General features: G+C 59.0%; 3 protein-coding genes across 5 annotated transcripts in view; 2 read left to right on the top strand and 1 right to left on the bottom strand.

Moving 5' to 3' along the window:
* GNAI3 (G protein subunit alpha i3) overlaps window positions 1-3317 on the top strand; it is a 32441-nt gene extending 29124 nt beyond the window's left edge. Inside the window, exons 6-9 of the mRNA XM_075055807.1 lie at window positions 223-352; window positions 836-989; window positions 1825-2038; window positions 2142-3317. Of these exons, the coding sequence (XP_074911908.1) occupies window positions 223-352; window positions 836-989; window positions 1825-2015 (475 nt within the window). The 3' untranslated portion in view covers window positions 2016-2038; window positions 2142-3317. The remainder of the gene's footprint in view (window positions 1-222; window positions 353-835; window positions 990-1824; window positions 2039-2141) is intronic.
* Window positions 3318-4129: 812 nt separating this feature from the next.
* Window positions 4130-12127, bottom strand: GNAT2 (G protein subunit alpha transducin 2). The gene is made up of 9 exons (XM_075055808.1): window positions 11617-12127; window positions 10616-10658; window positions 10250-10391; window positions 9902-10059; window positions 9385-9513; window positions 9036-9165; window positions 7067-7220; window positions 6475-6680; window positions 4130-5217 (listed from the first exon to the last, which is right to left on the bottom strand). The coding sequence occupies exons 1-8, from the start codon at window positions 11732-11734 to the stop codon at window positions 6490-6492; spliced, it is 1065 nt and encodes a 354-aa protein (XP_074911909.1). The 5' UTR covers window positions 11735-12127; the 3' UTR covers window positions 4130-5217; window positions 6475-6489.
* A 2372-nt stretch (window positions 12128-14499) lies between these two features.
* Window positions 14500-23080, top strand: AMPD2 (adenosine monophosphate deaminase 2). 3 transcript variants are annotated; one of them, XM_075055094.1, is made up of 18 exons: window positions 14500-14686; window positions 16772-16902; window positions 17122-17252; window positions 17570-17638; window positions 18277-18388; window positions 18485-18671; window positions 18777-18918; window positions 19060-19149; window positions 19417-19546; window positions 19634-19828; window positions 20015-20146; window positions 20268-20431; window positions 20563-20689; window positions 20832-20995; window positions 21088-21208; window positions 21288-21461; window positions 21699-21809; window positions 21917-23080. In XM_075055094.1, exons 1-18 carry the CDS (start codon window positions 14617-14619, stop codon window positions 22130-22132), a joined length of 2466 nt encoding a protein of 821 aa, XP_074911195.1. In that variant the 5' UTR covers window positions 14500-14616; the 3' UTR covers window positions 22133-23080. The 3 variants fall into 3 exon arrangements, with proteins under 3 accessions (XP_074911195.1, XP_074911196.1, XP_074911197.1); XM_075055096.1 differs by lacking the exon at window positions 14500-14686 and adding an exon at window positions 15415-15623; XM_075055095.1 differs by lacking the exon at window positions 17570-17638.
* The last annotated feature ends 10 nt before the right edge of the window (window positions 23081-23090 follow it).

Below are 23090 nucleotides of genomic sequence, written 5' to 3'. Positions count from 1 at the left end.
ATTGCTCTGAAGAAAAGAATTTTAAAATCCAGTGGGCACCTTCCTGAGAAAGGAAGGACTCAGAGCTGTTGGCCTTGCTGATGGAAGGCTGTGTATTTGTTTTCCTGTAAACCCTGCTTGTTTGAAAGTCCTTAGCAGAGCCTGCTACATCCCTGTGAACGGTGTGGTGGCTGGGGAGGGAGGTCTCCATAGCTTCTGAGATGGTTCTTCTGCCTCTCCCAGGATGTTTGATGTTGGTGGCCAACGGTCAGAGCGGAAGAAGTGGATCCACTGCTTTGAAGGCGTGACAGCAATTATTTTCTGTGTGGCCCTCAGTGATTACGACCTTGTCTTGGCCGAGGATGAAGAAATGGTATGTTATGGAGGAGTTAACAGCACCTGGCTGCATGGCGCTGTAGGAGAAGGGAGGTGGAATCATGGTGTGGGCATATCTCTGGCTTGCACCTCTTGTTGCAGTTGTTCAAGGTCTGTGAAGATGAGCACTTCCTTGCAGCAGCCTGCAATATCTTGCCCCAGAAACTGATAAACATAATGCATAAATGAAATTTTTCTCCAGGCCCTGGTTACAGGGGGGTGCCTTGAGTTGTCCCTGCAGCCTGTTCCCCAGGTGTGAGTACCTCAGTGGCGGAGTCCTGGGGCAGTTACAGGATGAGGAGGTAACTTGACCCCTGCTCAGGGTTGTGCCCATGCTCTTCCTGATGAGGTGGCAGTGAGGATATGTCAGTGACACTTGACTCTTTAGTCTGGCCTTTGCAGTAAAGCCTGTCTGTCCCTCCACCCCATCCTCCCCTAATAGCTCTGGAATGATGCATTGTCCATCTCACTTTATTTCCAGAACCGGATGCATGAGAGTATGAAACTGTTTGACAGCATTTGTAACAACAAATGGTTTACAGACACATCGATCATTCTCTTCCTGAACAAGAAGGACCTATTTGAGGAAAAGATTAAGAAAAGCCCACTAACAATCTGCTATCCAGAGTACACAGGTAAGGTTGGGCTCCTGAAGCTGTGTTTTATTTGGTGCCAGGAATGAGTCAGTCAAGCCTACACAATCCAAGATAATTTAAAAGCTTATCTTTTTCCCTATTCCCTTAACTCTGTCTCTTGGGCAGCAAATTTGGGCTGTCAAGTTAGCTGATAGCTCATTTTCTCGGAAAAGATGTGGTCATGCATATCTGTGGTTCGGAACAGCCTTTGTCTATGTGTTTTATGGCCTGGATTACGGATAGCAAAGTATTGCACTCCAGCAAATCAAGGTCACTCTGCATTTTCCACATGCTATTAGGACAATACTTCCATTTAACTTCAATTTTTGGTGGCTATGAAATTTATCCATGTCCTGGGTATGGCACTTGTCCACCCTGCTGTGTCTGTGGGTTTTTTAGCAACAATCTGTTTTGCAGCCCTTCCCTACCATGGCCCTGCACAGATGTGATGCTTTACCTAGTCACTACTGTAGGCATTTAGATGTTTTTTAAATGGTCCTTCCTTCAAACCTGCTTATTCCTGTCATTTGTCACTCTTCTGCTATAACTACATGTTTCTAGCATGAAGTATTACTGTAGCCACTGTACAATGTTCCTTTCTGGTATTTCTGGGCAGGGAGGCTGGAGCAGGGAGCATTTGGTGAGTTGCAGGAGTGACTTGTCCAAGGTCACTGACCAGCAGCTGGGAATAGACTTCAGATTTACAAGAAGGGGTTAATGGTGGATTTGGATTTGTAGCTGGATAAGACAGATGGTTGCAAGCAGCTTAATATGTACTTAAAAGATCTCTCTGCTGTGAACTGCTGGCCAAAGTAAGGGATCTTATCTTTTTCAGGCTCCAACACGTACGAGGAAGCAGCTGCATACATCCAGTGTCAGTTTGAAGATCTGAACCGGAGAAAAGACACCAAGGAGATCTACACACACTTCACCTGTGCCACTGACACCAAGAATGTGCAGTTTGTGTTTGATGCTGTTACAGATGTTATCATTAAAAACAACCTGAAGGAATGTGGACTCTATTGAGAAGGAAGGGGCGTGGGAAGAAGGTAAAGCTGAGCTGCTCAGCCGCTCATAGTGTTTTAAGTGTTGCGCACCAGCTTGGGCTGGCTTTGCCTTGCACCTCACTAATGCTCGCTGTTTTCTTTTCAGTTTTTATGGTGTGGCGTTTTGAGAACCAGACTCTTTGCTGCCTCATGGGGACAGCTGCAAGCATGAACAGGACCAGGGAAACGAAAACAGCATGCAGAATCGTTGCATTCTTTAGCACAATCTTCTGTATTAGGGACCTTTTTATTGATACGGGATGTTGAAGTTAGGTCAAGATGGAACAACTGTTAGTGTGACTAGATCATCCTGGCATCGTTTGGATGGCGTAATCTCAAATGTGTACAGCTGTTGTGAAGTTGAGGTGCTGGATTCCAGACCTTCGATATGTAGCTTTCTCTCTTTCTTTGGTTAACAAGCCACCACTAGTCTGTTTTTAAGGTTTTTTCCATCAAGAAAACTATAACTTTACTAAATTTTATTTCTTTATTTGCAAACAAATCTTGTTTTAAAAATAAAAAAAACAACAACAAAAAAATCACTTAACTATGCACATGTGACCAGATCATGCAGAAAGTATTCCTCTTAGCAGGAACTCTTTGTTTTTAACACTTGGGTATGGTCAGGATTTAATATTTCTGCAACTACTTAAAGGATCCTTAGAGCTCTTATGGCGATAGCTTCGGCTTTTTCTGATGTGTAATTTGTTACCATCCTGCTACCATAAGGCTTTTGAAAGAAGCTTCTGCAGCAGGATAAGTGAGTCTTTTTAGCTTATGGTTAGGGGTGAACCTGGTTTATGCTGATAGCCAAATCGAGATTCATTCTGTGTGGTAAGCATAAAGCCAGCTTCGCGGTGAATGTGTACCTGGGCTGCGTTGGTTGGAGAGCTGGAATTCTGAGCTCCAAACTGGATGGGAAACGCGTGCTGCTACAGAGCTACTAAATCAACCACTTAGATTCTTGTGCATTTTTGGTCTAAACCGGTGGGCAATTTTGTAAAGGGTGCACCTTGTTCTGCATTTACCATGGCCTTTTCTGTTCAGAGACTCCTAAGCTGTATTGACAAGCATGCCTTTACTTTGTATATGTGGTGCCAAATTCCGGTTTGCCATTGTTTTTACTGTAGTAATGTTCATAATCAGTCAGTACATTCCTTTGCTGAACCATTGCATTGAGACTTTTTCCCAATTTGTCATGTGTACAGTTTCAATCTGTTATAGTTGTTGGCAGTATTAAAATGGTGAGTAAACAGTTTAGCCTTTTCTCTAGTTTGTTCTTAACTTTTCCAGGAGCGTTTGCCTCTTTTGTGCTTTGCTGGAGAAGGAAGGTAAGCACTTTGATGGGAAATGGGTGTAATTAATGGGACAGGAAAGTTCCTCGTGCTTTATCGTACATGACTGTCAGTGCTCTCTGTGCAGCCAGTTCTGCTGCTCCCAAAGACTTGGGTTGTGCTGGCACAGATGGAGAACGGCAGGCATCCAGTCGCTCATCAGGATTATTGGCAGATGGTTAGTTTGCTGCTTATTTATAGCACAAGTCTCACTGCCTCTTTTGAACCTGATGGGAAAATGACTACTCTGGATGTTGTTACATGATGTAGATGTAACTCATTTTGAAGACACTTGTCGAGAAAGACAGAATGAAAAACTTAAGGGATGCTTGCGGGTGCTGTAAATGGCTACCCTGCAGTGTCTGCTGGGTGTCTGACATGCAGCACTGCTCAGCAGCTACAAAGAGTATATTTCTGTTTTGGAAACTTTTCCTGAGCTGCCTTGAACTCTACTGACTGCCTGACAATTCCCTTCTAGCCAGCCTTGAGGCATTACTACGGCTTCACGCTAGCACATGGGATAACTCGCTTTTTAAACAAATTCATGTAAACCTCCCCAGTAATTGGATTGTAACAGCATGGTGCTCCCTGACTGATGCCAGAGCTGCAATAGAGGCTCAGCCCTGCAAGGGTCCAAGCAGGAGCTTTATCTTGCCCAGGTGGGGAGGGTGCTTTGGTTGGGAAGGTTTTTCAGTTGGTGGTAGCCTGGTGGCATCTGGCACCTCTGCCTTCCATCCCCACCAGGTGCCTGGGAGGATGCTGGTGGCCCCACTCAGCTGCACATGGGCCATGGGTTGGTCTTGGTGGGGGATCCATGTGTGCACTTAAGTGCGGAATGAATGCAAAGAATGTAAAATATTGATCCAAGTGCTCCGGCACAGGGCTTGGGAACAGTTGTCACAGAGAAATCAAAGTGGGAGAAATGATAGACATCCATGTCATGCGTATTTCTTTATTTTGTTTTTCCTACAGTTAAATGAAGCTGTATATGTGATCTCTGCAGTAAACAGTGAGAGGATACAGGACTTGGCTACAGTACCAGCGTAGATTTATTTACAAACAGTAAAGAGCAAATACAGCTCTAAATAGCAGAATGAAAATCTTTCAAGTAACCATTTCCTCTTTATCTTGCCCAATCCTCTGCTGTAGGCATGATTGCCTCCCCCACACCCTAATGCACGTGCTCCTGCCTGCTCCTGCCTTTGCTTGCTCACCATCAGCTACAACCTGACCAGTGCTCTGGAGAGAAATTCACTCAAGTCTTAGGGCACAAAAAAAATCCCCTGCTTTCTCCTGCCAAAGGACTGAGGTTGGTTCCGAGGAGTGACTCATAGGTAACCCAGCCTCCACCTTCCCCAGAAACTTCTGGTTTGATTAATTCAGCTCTGATAAAAGGGAAAAAAAACCAGCTGCAGAGGGATGGGCAGGGGAGGAGTGCCCTGTCCCTGCCTCCTGCAGAAGTGATGCTGCTGGCTTTCCCTGAGCATGCTGTACTGCCAGGCTGCAGCAGGGTGGAAGTACAATGGCTTAATATTAATTTTTCTGGCTGGCGTACCGGGGACCATGTGCTCTTTGATGTCAAACCACTCCAGATCTCATTTATAAACGCTGCCTTTCACACGCTGCAGAGAGCAAGGTTTTCTTTCTTTTAAAAAAAAAAAAAAAAAGAGGAAATGGCCACGAAAGGGAGCAGGAAGTTCAGCTTCAGCCCCTTCCTATTTTGGGCTTGAAAGTAGGTGGCTCGGTTGGGCAGGTTGTAGAAAAAGTGGGGTCCAAGTAACTTTTTTGGTTAATTCTTTTGGCTCTGCTCAGCAGAACGGCGATGTGAAATTGAAGTCCTTTCCTCTTCTAGCAGGAAGGAAGAAAGAAGAGGGGGTTAAACGCTTTCAAACAATGCAGTTAAGGTTGTAATGGTGCAACGCGCAGGAAGGGTGGGTTTAGAGAAGCAACTTTTCATTGCACCACGCTCGTTGATGGAAAAAATTCAGCGGGTTAAATGCTCTGACCCAGGCAGCAGCAAAAAGCCTGGAGCGCTACACCTAGTATTCCCCTTGCTGATCAACCCCGGCAGCTTTTGCTGCTGCCTGCAACCTCGGGAGAAGGCAGGGCCTCCCTGCCTGCTGCCTTGGCACAGTATTTATATTTTCCTTGATGCTTGATGTTCTCAGTCGAAGGCTGCTGAGTGCTCTGCTTAGAAAGCAGCTTTGTTCACAGCACAATGCAGAGCTGGCGGCCAAGGCTGCACCCGCTGTCCTGCCGCAGCCTGCCTCTGCCTGCGGGGAAGCTGCCTGCCTGCCTGCTTTATTTTTTTGTGTGTGTGCTTCTCTATTAATGTTCAGGGACAAGGGAAGCGCTGGAGCTTCCCTGAAAAACAAAGCGGTGAAGCCGGTGGTTGGGAGCTGCTCGGAAAGTGGGGAGAGGGGAAAAAATTCCCACTGCTGCTCAGGCTAGTGGGTGAAAAACCCTAATTAAATTAGGTTATAAAGCCTAATTAAACCTTTATGGTGATGAGCTAAAAAGCCAGATGAAGCAGAGTGTGGCATGGGATTCCTGTGCCTTCTCCCTGCTCCACTTGGGTATTGCTCAGGTTGTTCCCACCAGCCAAGGCTGCATAACAGCCTCCCCGACTGGACTGCAAACCGGCATGACACTGGTGACTGTATTGTGGCAACAGGAGGCCCTGAGATTAAATGGTTTGATCTTGCTCAGGTGCATAATTTGGGCTATAATCTGCTGTTTTCATCTCTCTCCATGTGCAAGGGTGTGAAGCAGTCTGACAAAATGAGTTCAAAATAACTGGGCTGAGCCCATGCTGTTTTGGGAGGTTGCTGGGGAAGGAAACTGAACCCCAGCAGAACTTTGGACGGGGGTGCTGGTGGGACCCCCACACCACCACCACCCCCCCCCATCTTTGCTAGTCCCAGCACATCCTCCCCTTCCCTGCTCTGCAGGCAGGGATTTCCAGGCTGTGTTTGATGGCAAAGCCTAGGGGGAGCCACGTCCCATCACCCTGCAGAGCAGGATGCAGCGGGCTCTGCTGCATCCTCATCGCCCTCCCCTTCCCCAGCCCTTTTTTTTGTGGTTAAATAACCGTTTCTTGGGTACCTGCCACCCAGATGCTCAGAAGAGGCCGCAATCCTTGAGGTTCTCTTTGATGATGACATCCGTGACGGCGTCAAAGACGAATTTGACGTTCTGCGTGTCTGTGGCACAGGTCATGTGGCTGTAGATCTCCTTCACATCCTTTCGCATGTTGAGATCAAGGAACTGGGTCTTGATGTAATTTCCCGCATCTTCGAACGTGTTGGGACCTGCGGAGGGAGGAGATGATGCTGCTGTTGAGTTGTTCCCCATGGGAGATGATCATCAGAGCTGGGCAAGGACCAGGGGCTGCTTAAGGCTTGTTTTTAAGAGCTAGATCTGAAATCTCCCTCTGGAGGAGGAAGAGGAGGAGAAGGAGGGCTGGGTGGCAACTGCACCTAGCAAAGTAATTTAAAAAAAAAAAAGACATTTTATCCCATTTCAATCCTTCCAAACACCTTCCCAAGGCCACATCTGTCCTCTCCTCTGCTCCTACCTCCAGGGACTTGACTTGATCCCAGCAAAACCCAAACTCAAGGCGCTGTGTTGGAACCATGTGGCTCCCTGCCGGAGACTGGTTTGGGGGGTTTCGAGGAGGGAGAGCAAACCGACTCACCATCGTAATCTGGGAAGCAAATGCTGAGATGGACTTTCTTGATCTTTTCCTCAAAAAGGTCCTTCTTGTTGAGGAAGAGTATGATGGACGTGGCGGCAAAGAACTTGTGGTTGCATATACTGTTGAATAGGTGCAGGGATTCGTGCATACGGTTCTGCAAGCAAACAGGCTCGTTGGCATGAAGTGCTGGGTGTTTAAATAATTTACAAACCCCTTTTGGCCATTGCAGCCCCCTCAAACCCCCCGTTCCCACGATGAGAGCTTTTCCCCATGCTGCCGGGGCTGCTCCTGTTTGCCACAGCAGCAAATGGCCCTGCTGCCCGTCCCCTGCCTGCACCGAGAGATGCTCTTGCCCATCCGAAAAGGCCCCGTGCCGCAGTGCGAGTGACCCGGATAAATCCAGTCGGTGCTCAGGATAGGGAGCGGTGTGAAGCAGCTCCAGGCAGTCCGATGCTCCGATCCCTCTTGGCAGCTTCTGGGATTTTCAGAAATGAAGGCTTATGGTGGGAAAATTATCCGGGGAAACCTCGCAGCCCTGCGGCACAGCTGCTGGAAGGTGCTCGGCGAGGGCGTCAAGCTGCCATCCTCATCATCCAGGCCGTGCTGCGGGATGCTCATGCTGGACTGTGGCCCCGGGTGTTGCCCACAGCTTCGGAAAAGAGTGGGGAAAAGGAAAATCTCTGGTTTTCACACCAGATGTGCCGTTTCTAGTTTGCTGTAGGGGCATCCTCAGGAGGAAGAGGCTTCATCCAGCTGGAGCTAAGTCCGACCAGGGGCTTTTGCTGCTCTGCTGACGGAAGGTGGATCTCCTCCACCTTCGTATGGCAGCAGGCAGGTTCTTTAGGGGTGACAGGGATGTTTTTCCCTTGTCCAGCTTCCCATCGCAGCAGCTTTTCTGTACAGCTTCAGCAAGCAGGGCACCTGCAGGGCTGACTTTGGCCAAAATCCTGCCCCATACCACGTGGGGAAAACATTACAGCCTCTCCTGAGGGCTTCGATTGGAAAGATGCTCTCTCCTACTCCCATGTGCCTTACACTGCTTCATGGCTGAGGAAGGGCTGTGTGCTCCTGCCTGGCCTTGACAAGCCCCAGGGGTGGCAGAAACTGACCCTGGCCCAGCTCCTGGCAACGGCGTTTGGACCCCAGAGCACCAGCGAGCATCTGTGGGACCAGCCGCTATAGGAGATGCCAGCAAGGATGCTTTGCCCCAGTCCCCTAGGCAGGGGAGAAGGCAGCCTGCTTCTGCTCTGCTCGTCTTCACCCTTTATTTCTTCTGCAAAATGGCCCATCTTGGGGCTGTCCTGTTCCTCCTCTCTGGACCTCTGCCCTCGAAGCTGCTTTCACCTAGTGCTGGAGCAGCGGCTCTGCCGGAGCTGGGCATGCGGAGAGCTTTGCTTGATGACCGTGCTGTCCTTCCCCCCACTGCTGCTTGCCGGGAGGGTGAAAGCTGCCCCTTATTGCTGCTTTTCTGCCCACCTTGAAGGGCACAGCAAGGCAAGAGGTGCCTCTGGGCCAAATTTTCCTTCATCGAGACCAGTTCGTGTCTCTTCCTCCTCTCCTGTGCTGGGGCCGTCTCCTTTGGGTTTGCTTGGGTGGATTTGCTGCAGCTGGAGATGTTCCCCGGTGGGACAGTGGCTCTCGAGAAGAGGTCGGTGTCAGGAGCTGCTTTGCCCTCGGCTGCTCGGAAGGACCGGGGGTTTCCACGTGGGCAGCGGGGAGGGCAAACCCATGGCCCCATGACCTGCATTTTGGCTTGGTTGGGCTGCTTGTGCCCCAGAGTAAGTGCTGACATGTTTACTGGGTGGGAGCCAGCTCCATCCTGCATCCCCCACCCCATTCCCAGATCACCTAGAGCATCAGATGGGATAGTGTGTTGGCCCCCCTCCCTCTGTAACCCCCTCAAAGCACCCAGCTCCTCTCCCCCTCAGCTGCCGAGCTATGGCTGGGCACCTCTGGGACCCCGACCCACCACTTCGTCGTCCTCCACCAGCACCATGTCGTAGGCGCTCAGTGCCCCGCAGAAGATGATGCAGGTCACCCCCTCGAAGCAGTGGATCCACTTCTTGCGCTCTGATCTCTGCCCTCCCACGTCGAACATCCTAGGGAGGGGACAAGGACGGGCGGGGGGGTGACACATCTGGTCCTGCCACCCCCCGCGTGATGGTCCCAGCACCCTGTCCTCAGTGGTGTCAGGGATGCAGTGACCGGCCATCCCTGGTCCAGGCAGGGTTGGTGGGACCTGGAGCATCAGGTTCACCCCAAACCCTCTCCCCACCATTGGGCCTGGGGGGGATCATGGAGGGGAGCCACCCACCCACCTGAAATTCAGATCTTTGACAGAGAACTTGGTCTCGATGATGCCTGTGGTCTTCACTCGGGATCGCAGCACATCCTGCTCGTTGGGGAGGTAGCCGGGGGCCGTGATCCTGTCCAGCTGGTTCAGGTAACTGGGGGGGTGGGGGACAGGAGGGGATGTGACCTCCTGCCAAGGGGCTGCCCATGTCCTGCCCCCCCCCCCCCCCCTGGATTTTTGGGTAGGGTTGGGGGGCTGAGCTCTGCCAAACGCTGGGACTCCAAGGCAGCACCGTCCCTGGGGTAGAGCTGGGGGGCTGCAGGGACACTGGTGGGGGGGGCATGGCAGGGGGCTGCAGCCCACTGGCACCAGTGGGATGGAGGACAGCGGCCCCAGGGTATTCCCAGGATCAGGGAATTGGGTTTGATCAGGGAATTGGGAATTGATTTTGCCAGGCTGGGTTGGAAATGGCAATGAGCAGCTGGGAGGGTCCCCAGGCACATCCCTGTGTCCCCCACCCCCCAGCTGGTGACCCCACTCACTATGCAGCCGAGTCATTGAGCTGGTACTCGGCAGCTCGTTCGAAGCAAGCCTGCACCCCCCCGTCCTTCCACAGCTTCTGGATGCAGTTGACCAGCTCGGGGGGCATGGTGCCCTCCTCGATGGAGTCGGCCAGGTTGAAGAGCTGCCGGCCCTCGTCCTGCAAGAGGGACCCTTCGCCACCATCCCACCCGTGGCCCCTGTCCCCCAAAAAGCCCCCGGGTCTGGGCCGGGCTGGGGGGAGCAGCACAGAGCTGCTACAGACCGCGGCTCCGGGGGCTGCCTGGCCCCACATCCCCTCGGCTGGCGTGGTGGGTTTGGGGGGGACGGGGACGACCGCCCCGACTGACCGCGCAGGATGACTCGGCGTAGTCGATGCCCAGCGTGGACATGGCGCGGATGATGGCCAGGATGGACTGCAGGATGTTGCCGTAGATGATGGCCTTGAACTCCATACACTCCTCAGGCGTGTAGCCATCCTGGTGGATGATCCTGGCGGGGGTGGGGGGGGGCACAGCGGCCTCAGCCCCAAGCTCTGGCACTCTGGGGTGCCCCCTCCTCCCTCCCAGCATCACCCCACCCTGGGAATCAGCAGGGTCCCACCACCAGCATGACACGGAGGGGTCCTGCCACCCCCCTGCCCCAGCTGGGGCTGTCCAAGGGTTGGGGCTCATCCTCGTGACCCCCCCAATCTGGGTGCCTCGGGCCATACTCACTTCATCTGCTTCACGATGGTGCTCTTGCCCGACTCTCCAGCCCCTGGAAAAGGGTGGGAGGACACCTTAGTGCTGGCCAGGGTGGGACAGACCGCAGGCCTGATGCCATAGTGATGGGCACTGCATCTCTCCTGGCTGGGCACCCAGCCTGGCATCCATCCACCGGTGCCGTCATCCCCATGCCGCCTCCCGTCACCCCTTGCATCCAGAGCCAGACCACATTTCGGGGACCCTCAGGGGTGGTGGGGACCCCTTGGGCTGCTGGTCCCCAGGGTCCCACACCTCCCGCCCACCGCGGGCACCGCCGGCGATGGCTTCGGTGCTGTAAGCGGCTTAGGACAGCACAGGAAGCTGCTTAGAATTAGGGTGCTAATCGCCTTGACCCCGGCCCCCCCACCTGGATAAGCCCGTGCCGCTGGTCCCTGCCCCACGGGGCCCCAATGCCTCCCTGGGGGGTCACCCCACTGCCCAAGGGGGTGCGGAGAGTCTCCTGAGGGACTGTCCCCTCCCACCCTGCACCCAGCAGCAGGGTTTGGGGGTGCTGGTGGCAGAAGCTCCCCAGGGTCTTGCTGACCCCCCTGGGATGTGCTGCAGCCTGGCCCAGGTGGGAACCAGTATCCTGATCCCTTCCCTGTCCCCACGCTGTTCCTTTCGTCCCTGCCACCCATCTAGTTGCCAACCAAGAGCCGATGCCACCTCCCGCTCTTCCCAGGCACAACCCTGGGGGACATCCAGCTGGTGGGACAACCTCTGCTCACTAATGGCAACTCATCAGGCTAACGAGGGTTAATGAGCTGCAAGGAAGGGGCTCTCCTTGGGATGAAGAAAGGCAGAGCACGAGTTGATGGGACTGGGGGTTGCCTGTCCCTGTCCCTGGTTGCTTTTGCCCCCTGCCCGTCCCCAGCAGCCACATCCCCCCATCGTGAACAGGGTCCCCCATGCCAGATGGGGACAGGGGGACATCTCCCACGTCCTCCCGGGGACATCCCCTCCACCCTTACCAAGCAAGAGCAACTTGACTGTCTTGGCCTCCTTATCCGCATCCTCCTGGAGCTTCTTCTCCAGCTCCTTGGACCTCTTGGCCATCTCCTTGTCCTCCGCGCTGGCCCCGCTCCCCATGGCCTCGTCTTCCTCCTCTAATGCCTCGAGCTCCTCTAGGTCCCCAGGCTCTTCCAGCTCTCCGCGGGGAACGGCGCGCGCACCCCAGGGGCGGGCGGTGGGCGATGGAGGGAGAAAGAGGAGCCCCGAAAGGCCAAGCCGGGTATCCGCTGCCCCGATGTCAGGGTGCCCTGCAGCACGCAGAGCTCGGTGGGTCCTCGCGGGCTGGCTGCCCCCCGCTCTCTCCCTTAATTCCCCATGGATAACCTGATTTTTTTGGACCGTGGGATTTGGGGACTTTTTATCTCGCCATGTGACCTAGGAAATCCAATTAGCCCAAGATGGCAAAGATTAGGGCTCAGGAAAAAAAAAAGACAGAGCATCTCAGGGAGGTGGGCACAGGGCTTTATGTAAGGGGGCAGGTGGCGTGACACCCCCTGCCCATGGGGGACAGGGACACCCCATGTCCCCCAGTATGGCTCAGGGGGTACATGGGTTTGGGGCACACCCATGTCTGTGGGCTGTGTCCCCCCAAAGGTGCTGGGTTGGCATTGGGGATGGGGTCAGCCCACTGCTCGTGTGTCCCCCCCCCAACCCGGGAGCCGCGGGGTCCCCAGGTGCGGTGGGGGTGGTGGCAGAGCGACAATGGTGCCAGGGGATTCCTCCTGCGGGGGAAAGGGAGCTAATTACCCTGGGTGGGTAATGAGCCCCCCTAATTCTGCCCTGCTGGGTGCCGCCCCTCACCCTCCTGCTGCCTAAGCTCTTTAATGGGATCGTGCGCTCAGCCTTCCTCCTCCCCCCCCTGGGCTCAGCACCCCCCTCCCCAGCCCAGCACCCATCCCCCAGGCCAGCAGGACCACAGGGTCCCTCCACACCCAGGGGGGCAGGTGGGTGCCCCCACCCTTTCCTGCCAGGGCTGATTTTGGGTGCAGGGGTGGCAGCACAGGGGGGACCTATTGGCAGCACTGGGTTGGGGTGTCAGGTTCCCCCAAAGGTGCTGGGGGTCCCTGGTATTTGGGTTTAAGGTCCTCTAAATCCCTGCACCCCACAAGGTCACTGGGGTCCTTATGTCCCTTTACTGGTGTCCTCATATCCCACCTGGTGTCTGTCCCCCCCACAAGCTCTCCGCTGCCATCCCTGCCAGCCGCAGTGGCATGGGGACAGTCTGTCCCCGCTGTCCCCGTGGACACAAAGCCCCTACTGAGCCTCTAATGAACTTGGCACTAATGAAGGGGGTCCAATTAAAATACCAAACCCCCCCACCCGGTGTCACGGGGCAGGGGGACGGACAGTGCTGGGGAGGGGACATGCCTTTCGCCCACAGCCCAGAGCTCGGCGTGGGGGTCCCCACTGTCCCCCCCTCCCTGATGGCTGTTGTGCCCCCCCAGCCTGGCACAGAGGTGGCCCTGATGGGTGGCGTCACCTCGCTGTCCCCTTTCCCGCTCCGTGGGACAGTGGGATGGGGTGGGGGACACCAGCAGCGGGGGGGACACAGGCCCTGGTGGGTGGCATTCCCTCCGCTCCGGCAGCAGCTAAAAATACCCCCCTGCGCCGGTGCCGGATTAGGGCACTCGTCCGGGCGCTCGGCGGGGACACAGCCCGGCACCCACCCAAATGCCTCCCCGGCACCCACCCGAAAGCATCCCCGGCACTTGAGGCCGCGGCACCAGGAGCCACCGGCACAGGTAGGAACACGCAGGGATTATGGGGGGGGACACATACAAGGATGTGACACCCCCTGGCACCCTCACAGCTGGGTCCTGCTTCTGGGGTGGGGGTCCCCGTATGATGGTGCTCCCAGTTTGGCTGGGGGGGTAAGGAGGGGGGGCTGGGGGTGTCAGGCCCCGTGCTGTTACCCCATGGGGACATCCCCTGCGGGTGCTGAGGGCACCCGCCCCCCCTTGCAGTGTCTGAGGGGGGGGGGGGCTGGTGACAGAGTGTGAGTCCCTCTTTCGGGGTGCAGTCCCCCATCTGAGGGGGGGTGCTCATCTTGGAGGAGGTGATGCCCCATTTTGGGGGTACTTTATCTTTTTGGGAGGGGGTACAATGTCTAACGAGGGGGGTGACAGTCCGTGTTGGGGGGTGCAGCACCCACCCTGGGGAGGGGGATGCCCGGCCCGGGGGTGAGGATGCCTGTCGGGGGGTGCAGTGCCCAGCCGGGGGGTAGGGAGCTGCCGCTGGGGGGGTGCGGTACCCCGACTCTGATGGGGATGATGCCCATCTCCGGGGGGGGGGTGCGGAATGACACCACGTCTTGGGGGGGGGGGAGGCAATGTCTGTCTTGGGGGGGGCAGTGCCTGTCTTTTGGGGGGGCACGATGCCCGTCTCGGGGGCAGGGGGTGGTACCGTGTTGTTGGACGGGCCGCTGCCATTTTGGGGGGGGTCCAATACCATCTCTCAGGGGGAACGATACCCCCTCTTGGGGCGGGGGGGTACGGTACCTGCCTGGGGGGGCCACGGCTGCCCCTCGGGGGGGTGCTCAGCACCACATCCCCAGGGCGCACAGCACCCTTCTCGGGTCCAACCCCCCCCCCCCTCCTCCCGCCCAGCGCCGACAACCTTCCTCCTCCTCCTCCTCCTCCTCGCCCACATCCTCCTCCCGCCCCATCCTCTTCCTCGGCCCGGCTTCCGGCCTGCCTCCGCCGGGGACTTTGGTCCAGCCCCGGGTTTCCTGCATCAATCATCAACCCGGGGAGGGCGGGAGGCAGCGGCAGCCATCGCTCGGCCCTGCCGCCCCGCTGCCGTAAGAGTCCCCGACCGGGGCACCCCCCCCCCAACCGTCGCCAACCCCGTCACCCCCTCCCATCGCCAACCCCGCCATCACCACCATCCTCACCATCATCATCATCGCCAACTCAACCCCGCCACCGCCAAACCCCGTCACCGCCGCCCCAGGAGCCGCCATGTCCTCGGCCCTCCCGGCCAAGTACCCCTTCAAGAAGCGGGGCAGCCTGCAGGCCCCCAGCCCCGCAGGTGAGCCCCCCCCCCACCCCCCCATGGCTGGGGCTGACACCCCCACCTCGTGTCTGTCCCCCCCCCCCCCGCCCCTTCACCCCGGCACTGTCCCGGTAGCCCACGGCGTGATCCAGGCTGCTGGTCGTGCCAAGCCCGGGGAGCGATGCTGCTGCTGGGAGGGGGGGCTGGCATGGGTGTTATGGGGGGGGGGGGGATGTGCTGGCTTGCTGCTTGGGGGGGTGCTTTGGGGGCGGCGTGCCCATCACCGTGGCGTCTGGGCTGCTCAGCGGGTCCTCCCGCCGCCGGGGACTGAGGGGTGCCAGTGGGGTTGGGGTGTCCTGTGTGTCGTGTCCCCCCCCCCCTTCGCTACCCCGAGCAGTGCGGGGCGGGGGGGCCTCTGCGGCGGAGCAGTGGCGCAGCGGGTGGTGTGTGCGGGGAGGAGGAGGAGGAGGAGGAAGGTGGGGAGGGGGAAGTGGCGGGGCTGGGGGGGTGCGGGGTGGTGGGACCCCCGCAGGGGGTCGGGGTGCTGGTGGTGGGGGGGGGGGGGGGGTCAGCTTCTTGTGTCGTTCCGTGGGTGGTCTCGGCTGGCTCCGCGGGTGGGGGTCGTGTGGCACGGGGTGCTCGTGGGGGGGATGGCGGCGGGGGGTGGGCGAGGTGGCACCGTGCTGTTGGCACCCGGTTGGCACTGGTGGGGGGCTCAGGGGGGTAGCGGGGCTGCTCGCGGCCGGGGGGGGGGGCAGCCGGCGGCAGGCGTGACCCGGGCGGGTGGCACAGGGTGATGGGCATGTCCCGGTGGCACAGGGCACCCTGGGTGTCACCGTGCACCAGCCGTGCCCCGGTTCACACCGGTGCCATCCCTGCTCTGGGTGACACGGGCACCGGCCCTGCCGGGGTGCCACCGGCTGCCACCGCTGCCCGGCGAGGGTGGGCACCCACGGCGGGTGGACACCCACAGGTACCTGCGTGGTGGGGAAACTGAGGCAGGGGAGAGGGCGGCTGAAACGCTCTCGCGCGCGCGTGTGCACGGGGGGGGGGTGCCGGGCGGTGAGGCACCCCCTGCCCGGTGGGTCGTGCCTCAGTTTCCCCACCTCAGACCTCAGCAGTGGGGGGTGGGGGGCTGCTCCTCAGCCCCCTCCGTTCTGGTTTGGGGGATGCGGGGAGGATATGCTCTGGGGGCAAATGGGGTGGGACGCTCACCGTGGGGGGGGCCAGGACACCTAGGTTCACCCCCCCCCCCCCCCCCCAAGCTGTGCTGGGTGGGTGGGGGACTCTTACTGGTGGCCCTAGTTTAACCAGTGGGGCCTGATTTCCAGTGCCTCCCTCCCAGCTGGGTCTACGGTGGGGTTGGGAAATGAGGGTGGTGGGTGCAAGGGGTGCAGAGGAGGGTGCTGGCACCCGGGGGGGGTCCCCTGATGCCAGGGGGGTGCTGGGGAGGGGTCAGGTCAGGGTCTCCACCCCAGGGTGGCAGTGGTGGGGAGGGAGGCCGGGCAACCCCCCCGGCCCGGTAGCCCCAGCACAGGTAGAAGCCGAGGATACTGGGGGGGGGGCGGTTGGGGCAATGGGTTTGTTTGCTGGAGGGGGAGGGGAGTACGTTGCCTCCCCTCCCTCCCATTTTGGGGGTGCCCCCCCCGTGGTGGTGCCTTTTGTGCTGGATTTCGGGGGCCAGGAGGATGGATGGGGTCGGGGGGGCAGTGCTGGCGTTTGGGGGAGGCAGACAGAGGGGCGGGGGGGGGGTGTGGATGGAGCAGCCTGGCTGAGAGAAGGGGAGGGAGGGGGGTGATTGGGGGGACCCCAGAGTCCTGCTCCCCCATGCCAGGGGGAGTCCTGCCCCCCCACCCCCAAGCCCCTCATTCGCTATCATTGCTGGCTTGTTACAACCCCCCCACCCCGATGGGGCCAGCAGCTCCCCTCAGTGCACCAGGTGGGAGCAGAGGGGGGGGTCCCTCCTGCACTTGAGCTGCCTCAGTTTCCCCATCACCACTTTGTCGACCAGGATCCCAGTTCTGTGGGGGGGAGGGGGGCTGTGACAGGGATGATTAACCCCTCCCTGCCTGGGAAGGGGGTCTGGGCCACCCCCAGCTCACACTGTACCGGTGTCCGCAGAGTTGCGGGCTGGGCCAGGGTCCCGGCCCCTGCAGTCGGCGCGTTCCCTGCCTGGGACCCCCCATTGCCTGAAGCATTTCCCCGTTGACCTGCGCACCTCCATGGACGGCAAATACAAGGAGATCGCGGAGGTGGGTCCCGTGCACTGAGTTTGCCAGGTCTCGGGGGTGTGTGTGTGGGGTGTCTCGCCTCCATTCTTCCCCCTCCCCTCTTCTCCCACCCATGACCCCAAACCCTCCTACTCCCACCTTTCCAGCTTGGTTTGGGGAGGGGGGACCCCCACGACCGTTCCCCTCCCAACCCCGCGGGCTGAGACCGGGCACAGCTCATGACAGGGATGATCCGGGCAGGAGCTGTTCTGCCGCTCACTGGCCGAGAGCGAGATGCGGACGGCGCCCTACGAGTTCCCGGAGGAGAGCCCCATCGAGCAGCTAGAGGAGCGGCGGCAGCGCCTGGAACGCCAGATCAGCCAGGACGTCAAGTAAGCCGGGGGGGTTGTGTGTCATCCCTCCTCCCCCACCTCCCCCATGGGACGGGGGTCCCCTCATGGGGACAAGCCACCACCACCCACCCCAGGTTGCCCCAGGGGGGCTGTCGGTCCTCTGTGCCAGCTCTGTGTCCTCTCTCCCGTGGGTGTTGCGCTTGGTGTCCCTTTTTAATTTATTTTTTCCGGTTTCTGTGTGTTTTTTGTTGTTTTCAGTATTAACGGGGTATTTTCTCTCCCCGGCCCCTCTCTCCCCCTCCCCTCGTCCTGGCTGTCCCCCCCCCCCAACCCTGCCGCTGCCTGCTTGTCCCCAGACTTGAGCCCGACATTTTGCTCAGAGCCAAACAGGACTTCTTGAAAATTGACAGTGCCGCGGACTTACAGTGAGTGTCCGGCTCGGTGCCACCGGCCGGGGACACGGAGGGGGGTATCGGGGACCCCCCGTTCCTGCTCTGACCTGGCCTCCCCCCACCTCTCCCCCAAACGCAGAGCTGAAAGGTCCCAACCCGGCTGCTCTCGCTGGCACTGAAGGGGTTAACGCCCCCGGGGGGGGTTTAGGGGTGGGGGGGTTCGGGTGACCTGGGGGGGCGTCCCAGCCCCGCTGGTGACACAGGACCCTGTCATGGCCCTGTCACCCCCTACCCTGGTCGGGGGGGTCCGATGCTGCGTGTCCTCCTCCCTCCTGTCTCCGCTTGGGAGTTGTCTCTGTCACGAGTTATTTCGTTCTCTGTCCTCCTCCCCCCCAGTCCCCAACTTTTCGTTGTGCTCGTGTGGGGCTGGGGAATGTGTCTGGGGTGGGGGGGACAATGCCACCGCCAACACGGATGCGGGTGGCACCCAGCTGCCCAAACCTGGTGGTGACATCCCTGGGGACAACGTCACCCTCCTGCCACCCTGGGGCTGGACGCAGTCCCCGGGGCGGGTGCTGGTGCTGCTCCCGGGGGGTGGGGACGGGACACGGGGACACAGGGATGGGGACAGACCATGTCACTGTCTCACCAGCCACCATCTGTACCCACAGGCTCTTCAAGGAGCAGAGCGAGGACCTGGTGGACCATGTCCCCAAGGAGCGGGAGGCACTGCTGGAGCGGGAGTTCCAGCGCGTCACCATCTCCGGGGAGGAGAAGTGCGGGGTGAGCCTCCCCCCACTACCCACCGGGGCCAGGCAAGGGTCTTCAGGGTGTCAACACCACCTCGGGGTGGGTTTATTTTGGTGTCCTCCTCCCCAGGTGCCCTTCACGGACCTTCTGGATGCGGCCAAGAGCGTGGTGAAGGCGTTGTTCCTACGGGAGAAGTACATGGGGTTGTCCCTGCAGAGCTTCTGCAAAACCACCGCCCGGTACCTGCAGGAGCTCTCCGAGAAACCTCTGGAGACCCGCAGCTACGAGGAGGTGCCTGAGACCCCCGTGGCTGCCGGTGAGCATGGGGTGGTGGGGTCTTCACGCTGGGATGGGGTGCTGGGGGGGCTTTTGGGGGAGTCATCCAATGATGCACGTCTCGTTGGGTGTCTCCTGGCTGCAGATGCCCCCGTGCACCCCCCGTTTGCGGAGCAGCACCCCTACGAGACATGGGACCCCCAGACCATGCCGGCTGATCTGGGCTTCGGGCTGAAGATGGTGGACGGAGTGGTGCACGTCTACACCAAGCAGGACCTCACCGACAAGTGAGTTGTGAGGCCGGGGGGGGACAGTCACTCACTGGTGTGATGAGTTTGCTGGGGGGCTGCCATGGGTGGCATGGGGCTTGGAGGGAGCCCACTGGACTGTGTCCCCGCATGTGACCCACCTCCATCGTCCCCTCCCAGGAGCACGGAGCTGGACCTGCCGTACCCTGACCTGCAGGAATTCATCGCCGACATGAATTTCCTCATGGCTTTGATCATCAACGGGCCCATGTAAGGAGAAGGGTTCCACCATGGGCATGTCTTGGGGGGGACAGAGCCTCGGGGACAGCACCAGAGGACATGGCGGTGGCTATGACACATGGTACTGGTGCAAGTCCCATGTCCGTGTGTCCGTCCTTGCTCATGGTCACCGTGCACAGAGAGGGGGGTCCAAGAGTCCAGAGCCACGTCCCCTCATCCTGGTGGGCACCAGCCTTTTGGGGGTGGATGTTCTCCCTCCTCTCCCCCAAACTGACGCCCCCTCCCCACCTTGGGCAGCAAATCCTTCTGCTACCGCCGGCTGCAGTACCTGAGCTCCAAGTTCCAGATGCATGTGCTGCTCAACGAGATGAAGGAGCTGGCGGCCCAGAAGAAGGTGCCTCACCGCGACTTCTACAATATCCGCAAGGTACCTGCTGGGTCGTGGTGGGGGTCCTGCCTTGTCCCAGGAGCACTTGGAGGCTCTGAGGGCTGAGCATCACCTCTGGCCGTGCAGGTGGACACCCACATCCATGCCTCGTCCTGCATGAACCAGAAGCATCTCCTGCGTTTCATCAAGCGGGCCATGAAGAAGCACCTGGATGAAATTGTCCACGTGGAGAAGGGCAAGGAGCAGACGCTCAAGGAGGTCTTTGAGACGATGAACCTCACCGCCTACGACCTGAGCGTGGACACACTGGATGTCCACGCGGTATGAGGGACACCCCCAAATCCTGGAGATGAGCAGGGCCCCCAGCCCATCTCTGGCTGGGGTGGGGGATCTTCTCGAGGGCCTGTACCAGGGTGGGGTGGGGTATGCTGGGGGCTCTGGATAGGGATATTGCGGTGGCTCTGGGGCGATGAGGAGTCTCAGCTCACATCTGTGTCCCCCTGCCAGGACCGCAACACCTTCCACCGCTTTGACAAGTTCAACGCCAAGTACAACCCCATCGGCGAGTCCATCCTGCGAGAGATCTTCATCAAGACGGACAACCGCGTCTCGGGGAAGTACTTTGCCCACATCATCAAGGTGAGCAGCGGCCCTGATGGGTGACCCTCCACATCTCCCTTCTTCCGATGCCCATGGTGGCAATGCCACCCACATCCCCCTTCCCGGCGGCCGAGGGGTGACGTTTGCCCCTCCCTGGCAGGAGGTGATGTCTGACCTGGAGGAGAGCAAGTACCAAAACGCCGAGCTACGGCTCTCCATCTACGGCCGCTCCCGGGACGAGTGGGACAAGCTGGCCCGCTGGGCCGTCAACCACCGCGTCCACTCCAACAACGTCCGCTGGCTCGTGCAGGTGCCCCGGCTCTTGTGAGTAACGTGGGGGCAGATACCCTCAACCGGGGCCATGTCCTGGGTGGAGAGACCAAGGACACCCCACTAATGCCTGGGGTGTGGGGGGATGGGACAGCTGGCTCTGAGCAGGGTCCGTCCCCCTGCAGTGATGTCTACCGGACGAAGAAGCAGTTGGCCAACTTCCAGGAGATGCTGGAGAACATCTTCATGCCCCTCTACGAGGCCACCGTCCACCCTGCCCAACACCCGGAGCTGCACCTCTTCCTGGAGCATGTGAGCACCACATCCTGCTCCCGGGAGGACATGGGGGACACTGGTGACACCCGTAACCCCTAGCCTGGACCCAGCTTGAGGGCTGGGACAGATCTCCTGCTGGGGGGGTGACCATCCCACCCTGGGGTTGTCACTCCCGCAGGTGGATGGTTTTGACAGTGTGGATGATGAATCCAAACCAGAGCATCACATCTTCAACCTGGACAGCCCCTTGCCAGGCAACTGGGTGGAGGAGGACAACCCACCCTACTCCTACTACCTGTACTACATGTATGCCAACATGACAGTGCTCAACCACCTCCGACGGTAAGGACACCTTGGGGTCCCTGGAACCTCCGCCCATCCTGGTGGGGGGTCTTCGGGGGGGTCAGGTGGTGATGGTCAGCCCCACGTTGCAGGAAGAGAGGCTTCCACACCTTCGTCCTGCGCCCGCACTGTGGTGAGGCTGGCCCCATCCATCACCTCGTCTCGGGCTTCATGGTCTCGGAGAACATCTCCCATGGCTTGCTGCTGCGCAAGGTGAGCGGGGACAGGGGTGCCCGTGGGGGCCGGGCGTGTGGCTGGGACCACCCCTCACCCTGCTGTCATCCCCCCCCAGGCCCCCGTCCTGCAGTACCTCTACTACCTGGCGCAGATCGGCATCGCCATGTCCCCGCTGAGCAACAACAGCCTCTTCCTCAGCTACCACCGCAACCCCCTGCCCGAGTACCTCTCACGGGGGCTCATGGTCTCCCTCTCCACTGACGACCCCCTCCAGTTCCACTTCACCAAGGTAAGCGGTTGGGGAGGGGGGCGTCATGGGCCACCAACCCCCCCAAAAACGGCTACGGGGTGGCCACCAGCCACGCCACGGTGATGGGACAGGGTTGGGTGGTGGCCAAGAGCAAGGCAATGCCAATGGGCTCCAGAGGATTCTGAAGGTCCAGAGAGGGTGGGAGAAGCTGGGGACCCTGTCTTCTCTGGGAGGGTGACCCATGGGTGGGTGCTGAGGCCATATCCCCCCACCCAGGAGCCGCTGATGGAGGAGTACAGCATCGCCACCCAGGTCTGGAAGCTCAGCTCCTGCGACATGTGTGAGTTGGCCCGCAACAGCGTCCTGATGAGCGGCTTCTCCCACAAGGTAGCGCACCCCCATTCCCACCGGGACCCCTGAGCACCTTGTGGTGGGTGCTGGCAGCACCCAAGGGTGCAAGGCAGCTGTGGGAGCTTCTCCTTGCTCCTCCCCAGGTGAAGAGCTACTGGCTGGGTCCCCACTACCTGAAAGAGGGTCCGGAGGGCAACGACATCCGTCGTACCAACGTCCCCGACATCCGTGTGAGCTACCGCTTCGAGACGCTCTGCCAGGAGCTGACCCTCATCACGCAGGCGGTGCAGACCGAGGAGCTGGAGACCATCCAGGAGGAGGACGCTCTCACCATCACCTCCACCCTGGGCACCCACTGACTCCCCACCCCAGGCTCTAGTCCCATGGCTCCCGCGGGGACCCCTCTTGTCACTCTGCATCCCTCCAGGGCTTCGCCGCCGTCCCCCTCCTGCTACCTCCCGCCCTGGAAACGGGACGCTCCCTGCTGCTGTCCCCAGCACCCCGCCGGTGCTGCCGTGGGGGGGTCGGGGTTTGCTGGGTTCTCTCTGTTTCTTGTTTTTTGAGGGTCTTTTTTTCTTGTGGTTTTTTTTTAACTGGTGTCTCCTTGCTGGGTTGGTCCCTGCTGGGCTTGGTGGCAGAGGGACAAGGCTACAGGAGGTGACATGGGTGCGGGCACCGCTGGGGGGGGGTCCTCAGGCTCAGGACACACTGACAGGTTGAGGGACATCGGTGCTGGGTGTGGGGACATTGTGGGGGACCCAGCGCAGCAGCAGGTCCCAGGTCCTGATGCTTTTTAATTGCCTGCCCCTCTCTCCGTCCACTTTCTCACCCCGCAGGGACGTGGGGACAAGCCGGGCAGCACCCCAGGGACCCAAACCCGGCCTCTCTGCACCCCCAGGCTCCTCTCGCACCCTCACACGGGGATGCGACATCAGTGGGGACCTGGTGGCCCAGGGGACACGGGGTGTTGGCTGGAGGGGACAGTGCCCAGTGGAGGATGCTCCATCCTCCTCATCACTGCAGAGTGAAAGGCAAAGGGGCCGGGGTGATGCGTGTCCCCGTCCCCCACGCTCCCAGGAGCTGTTTGTGGCCCGGATCGGGCTGGACGAGGCTTCTTTCTTCCCGGTGGGGCATCATCCCGTCCCTGCGTGTGTCCCCCCCCCGGTCCTGCCTCCCCCCGCGGTCTGGAGCCGGCGGCTGACGCTCCCAGGAAAACATGATGGCGACTACAAAAAAAAAAGAAAAAAGTAAAAAAACCCCAACCAACCAAGCATGAAAAATAAAGTATTTAAGTAAAAATACTTAAATTTAAATGTG

The sequence above is a fragment of the Buteo buteo genome, chromosome 23 (genome assembly GCF_964188355.1).
Source record: "Buteo buteo chromosome 23, bButBut1.hap1.1, whole genome shotgun sequence".
Taxonomy (NCBI): Eukaryota; Metazoa; Chordata; class Aves; order Accipitriformes; family Accipitridae; genus Buteo; species Buteo buteo.
The sequence above is the reverse complement of the archived record's forward strand: the minus strand, read 5'-3'. Positions and strand labels throughout refer to the sequence as shown.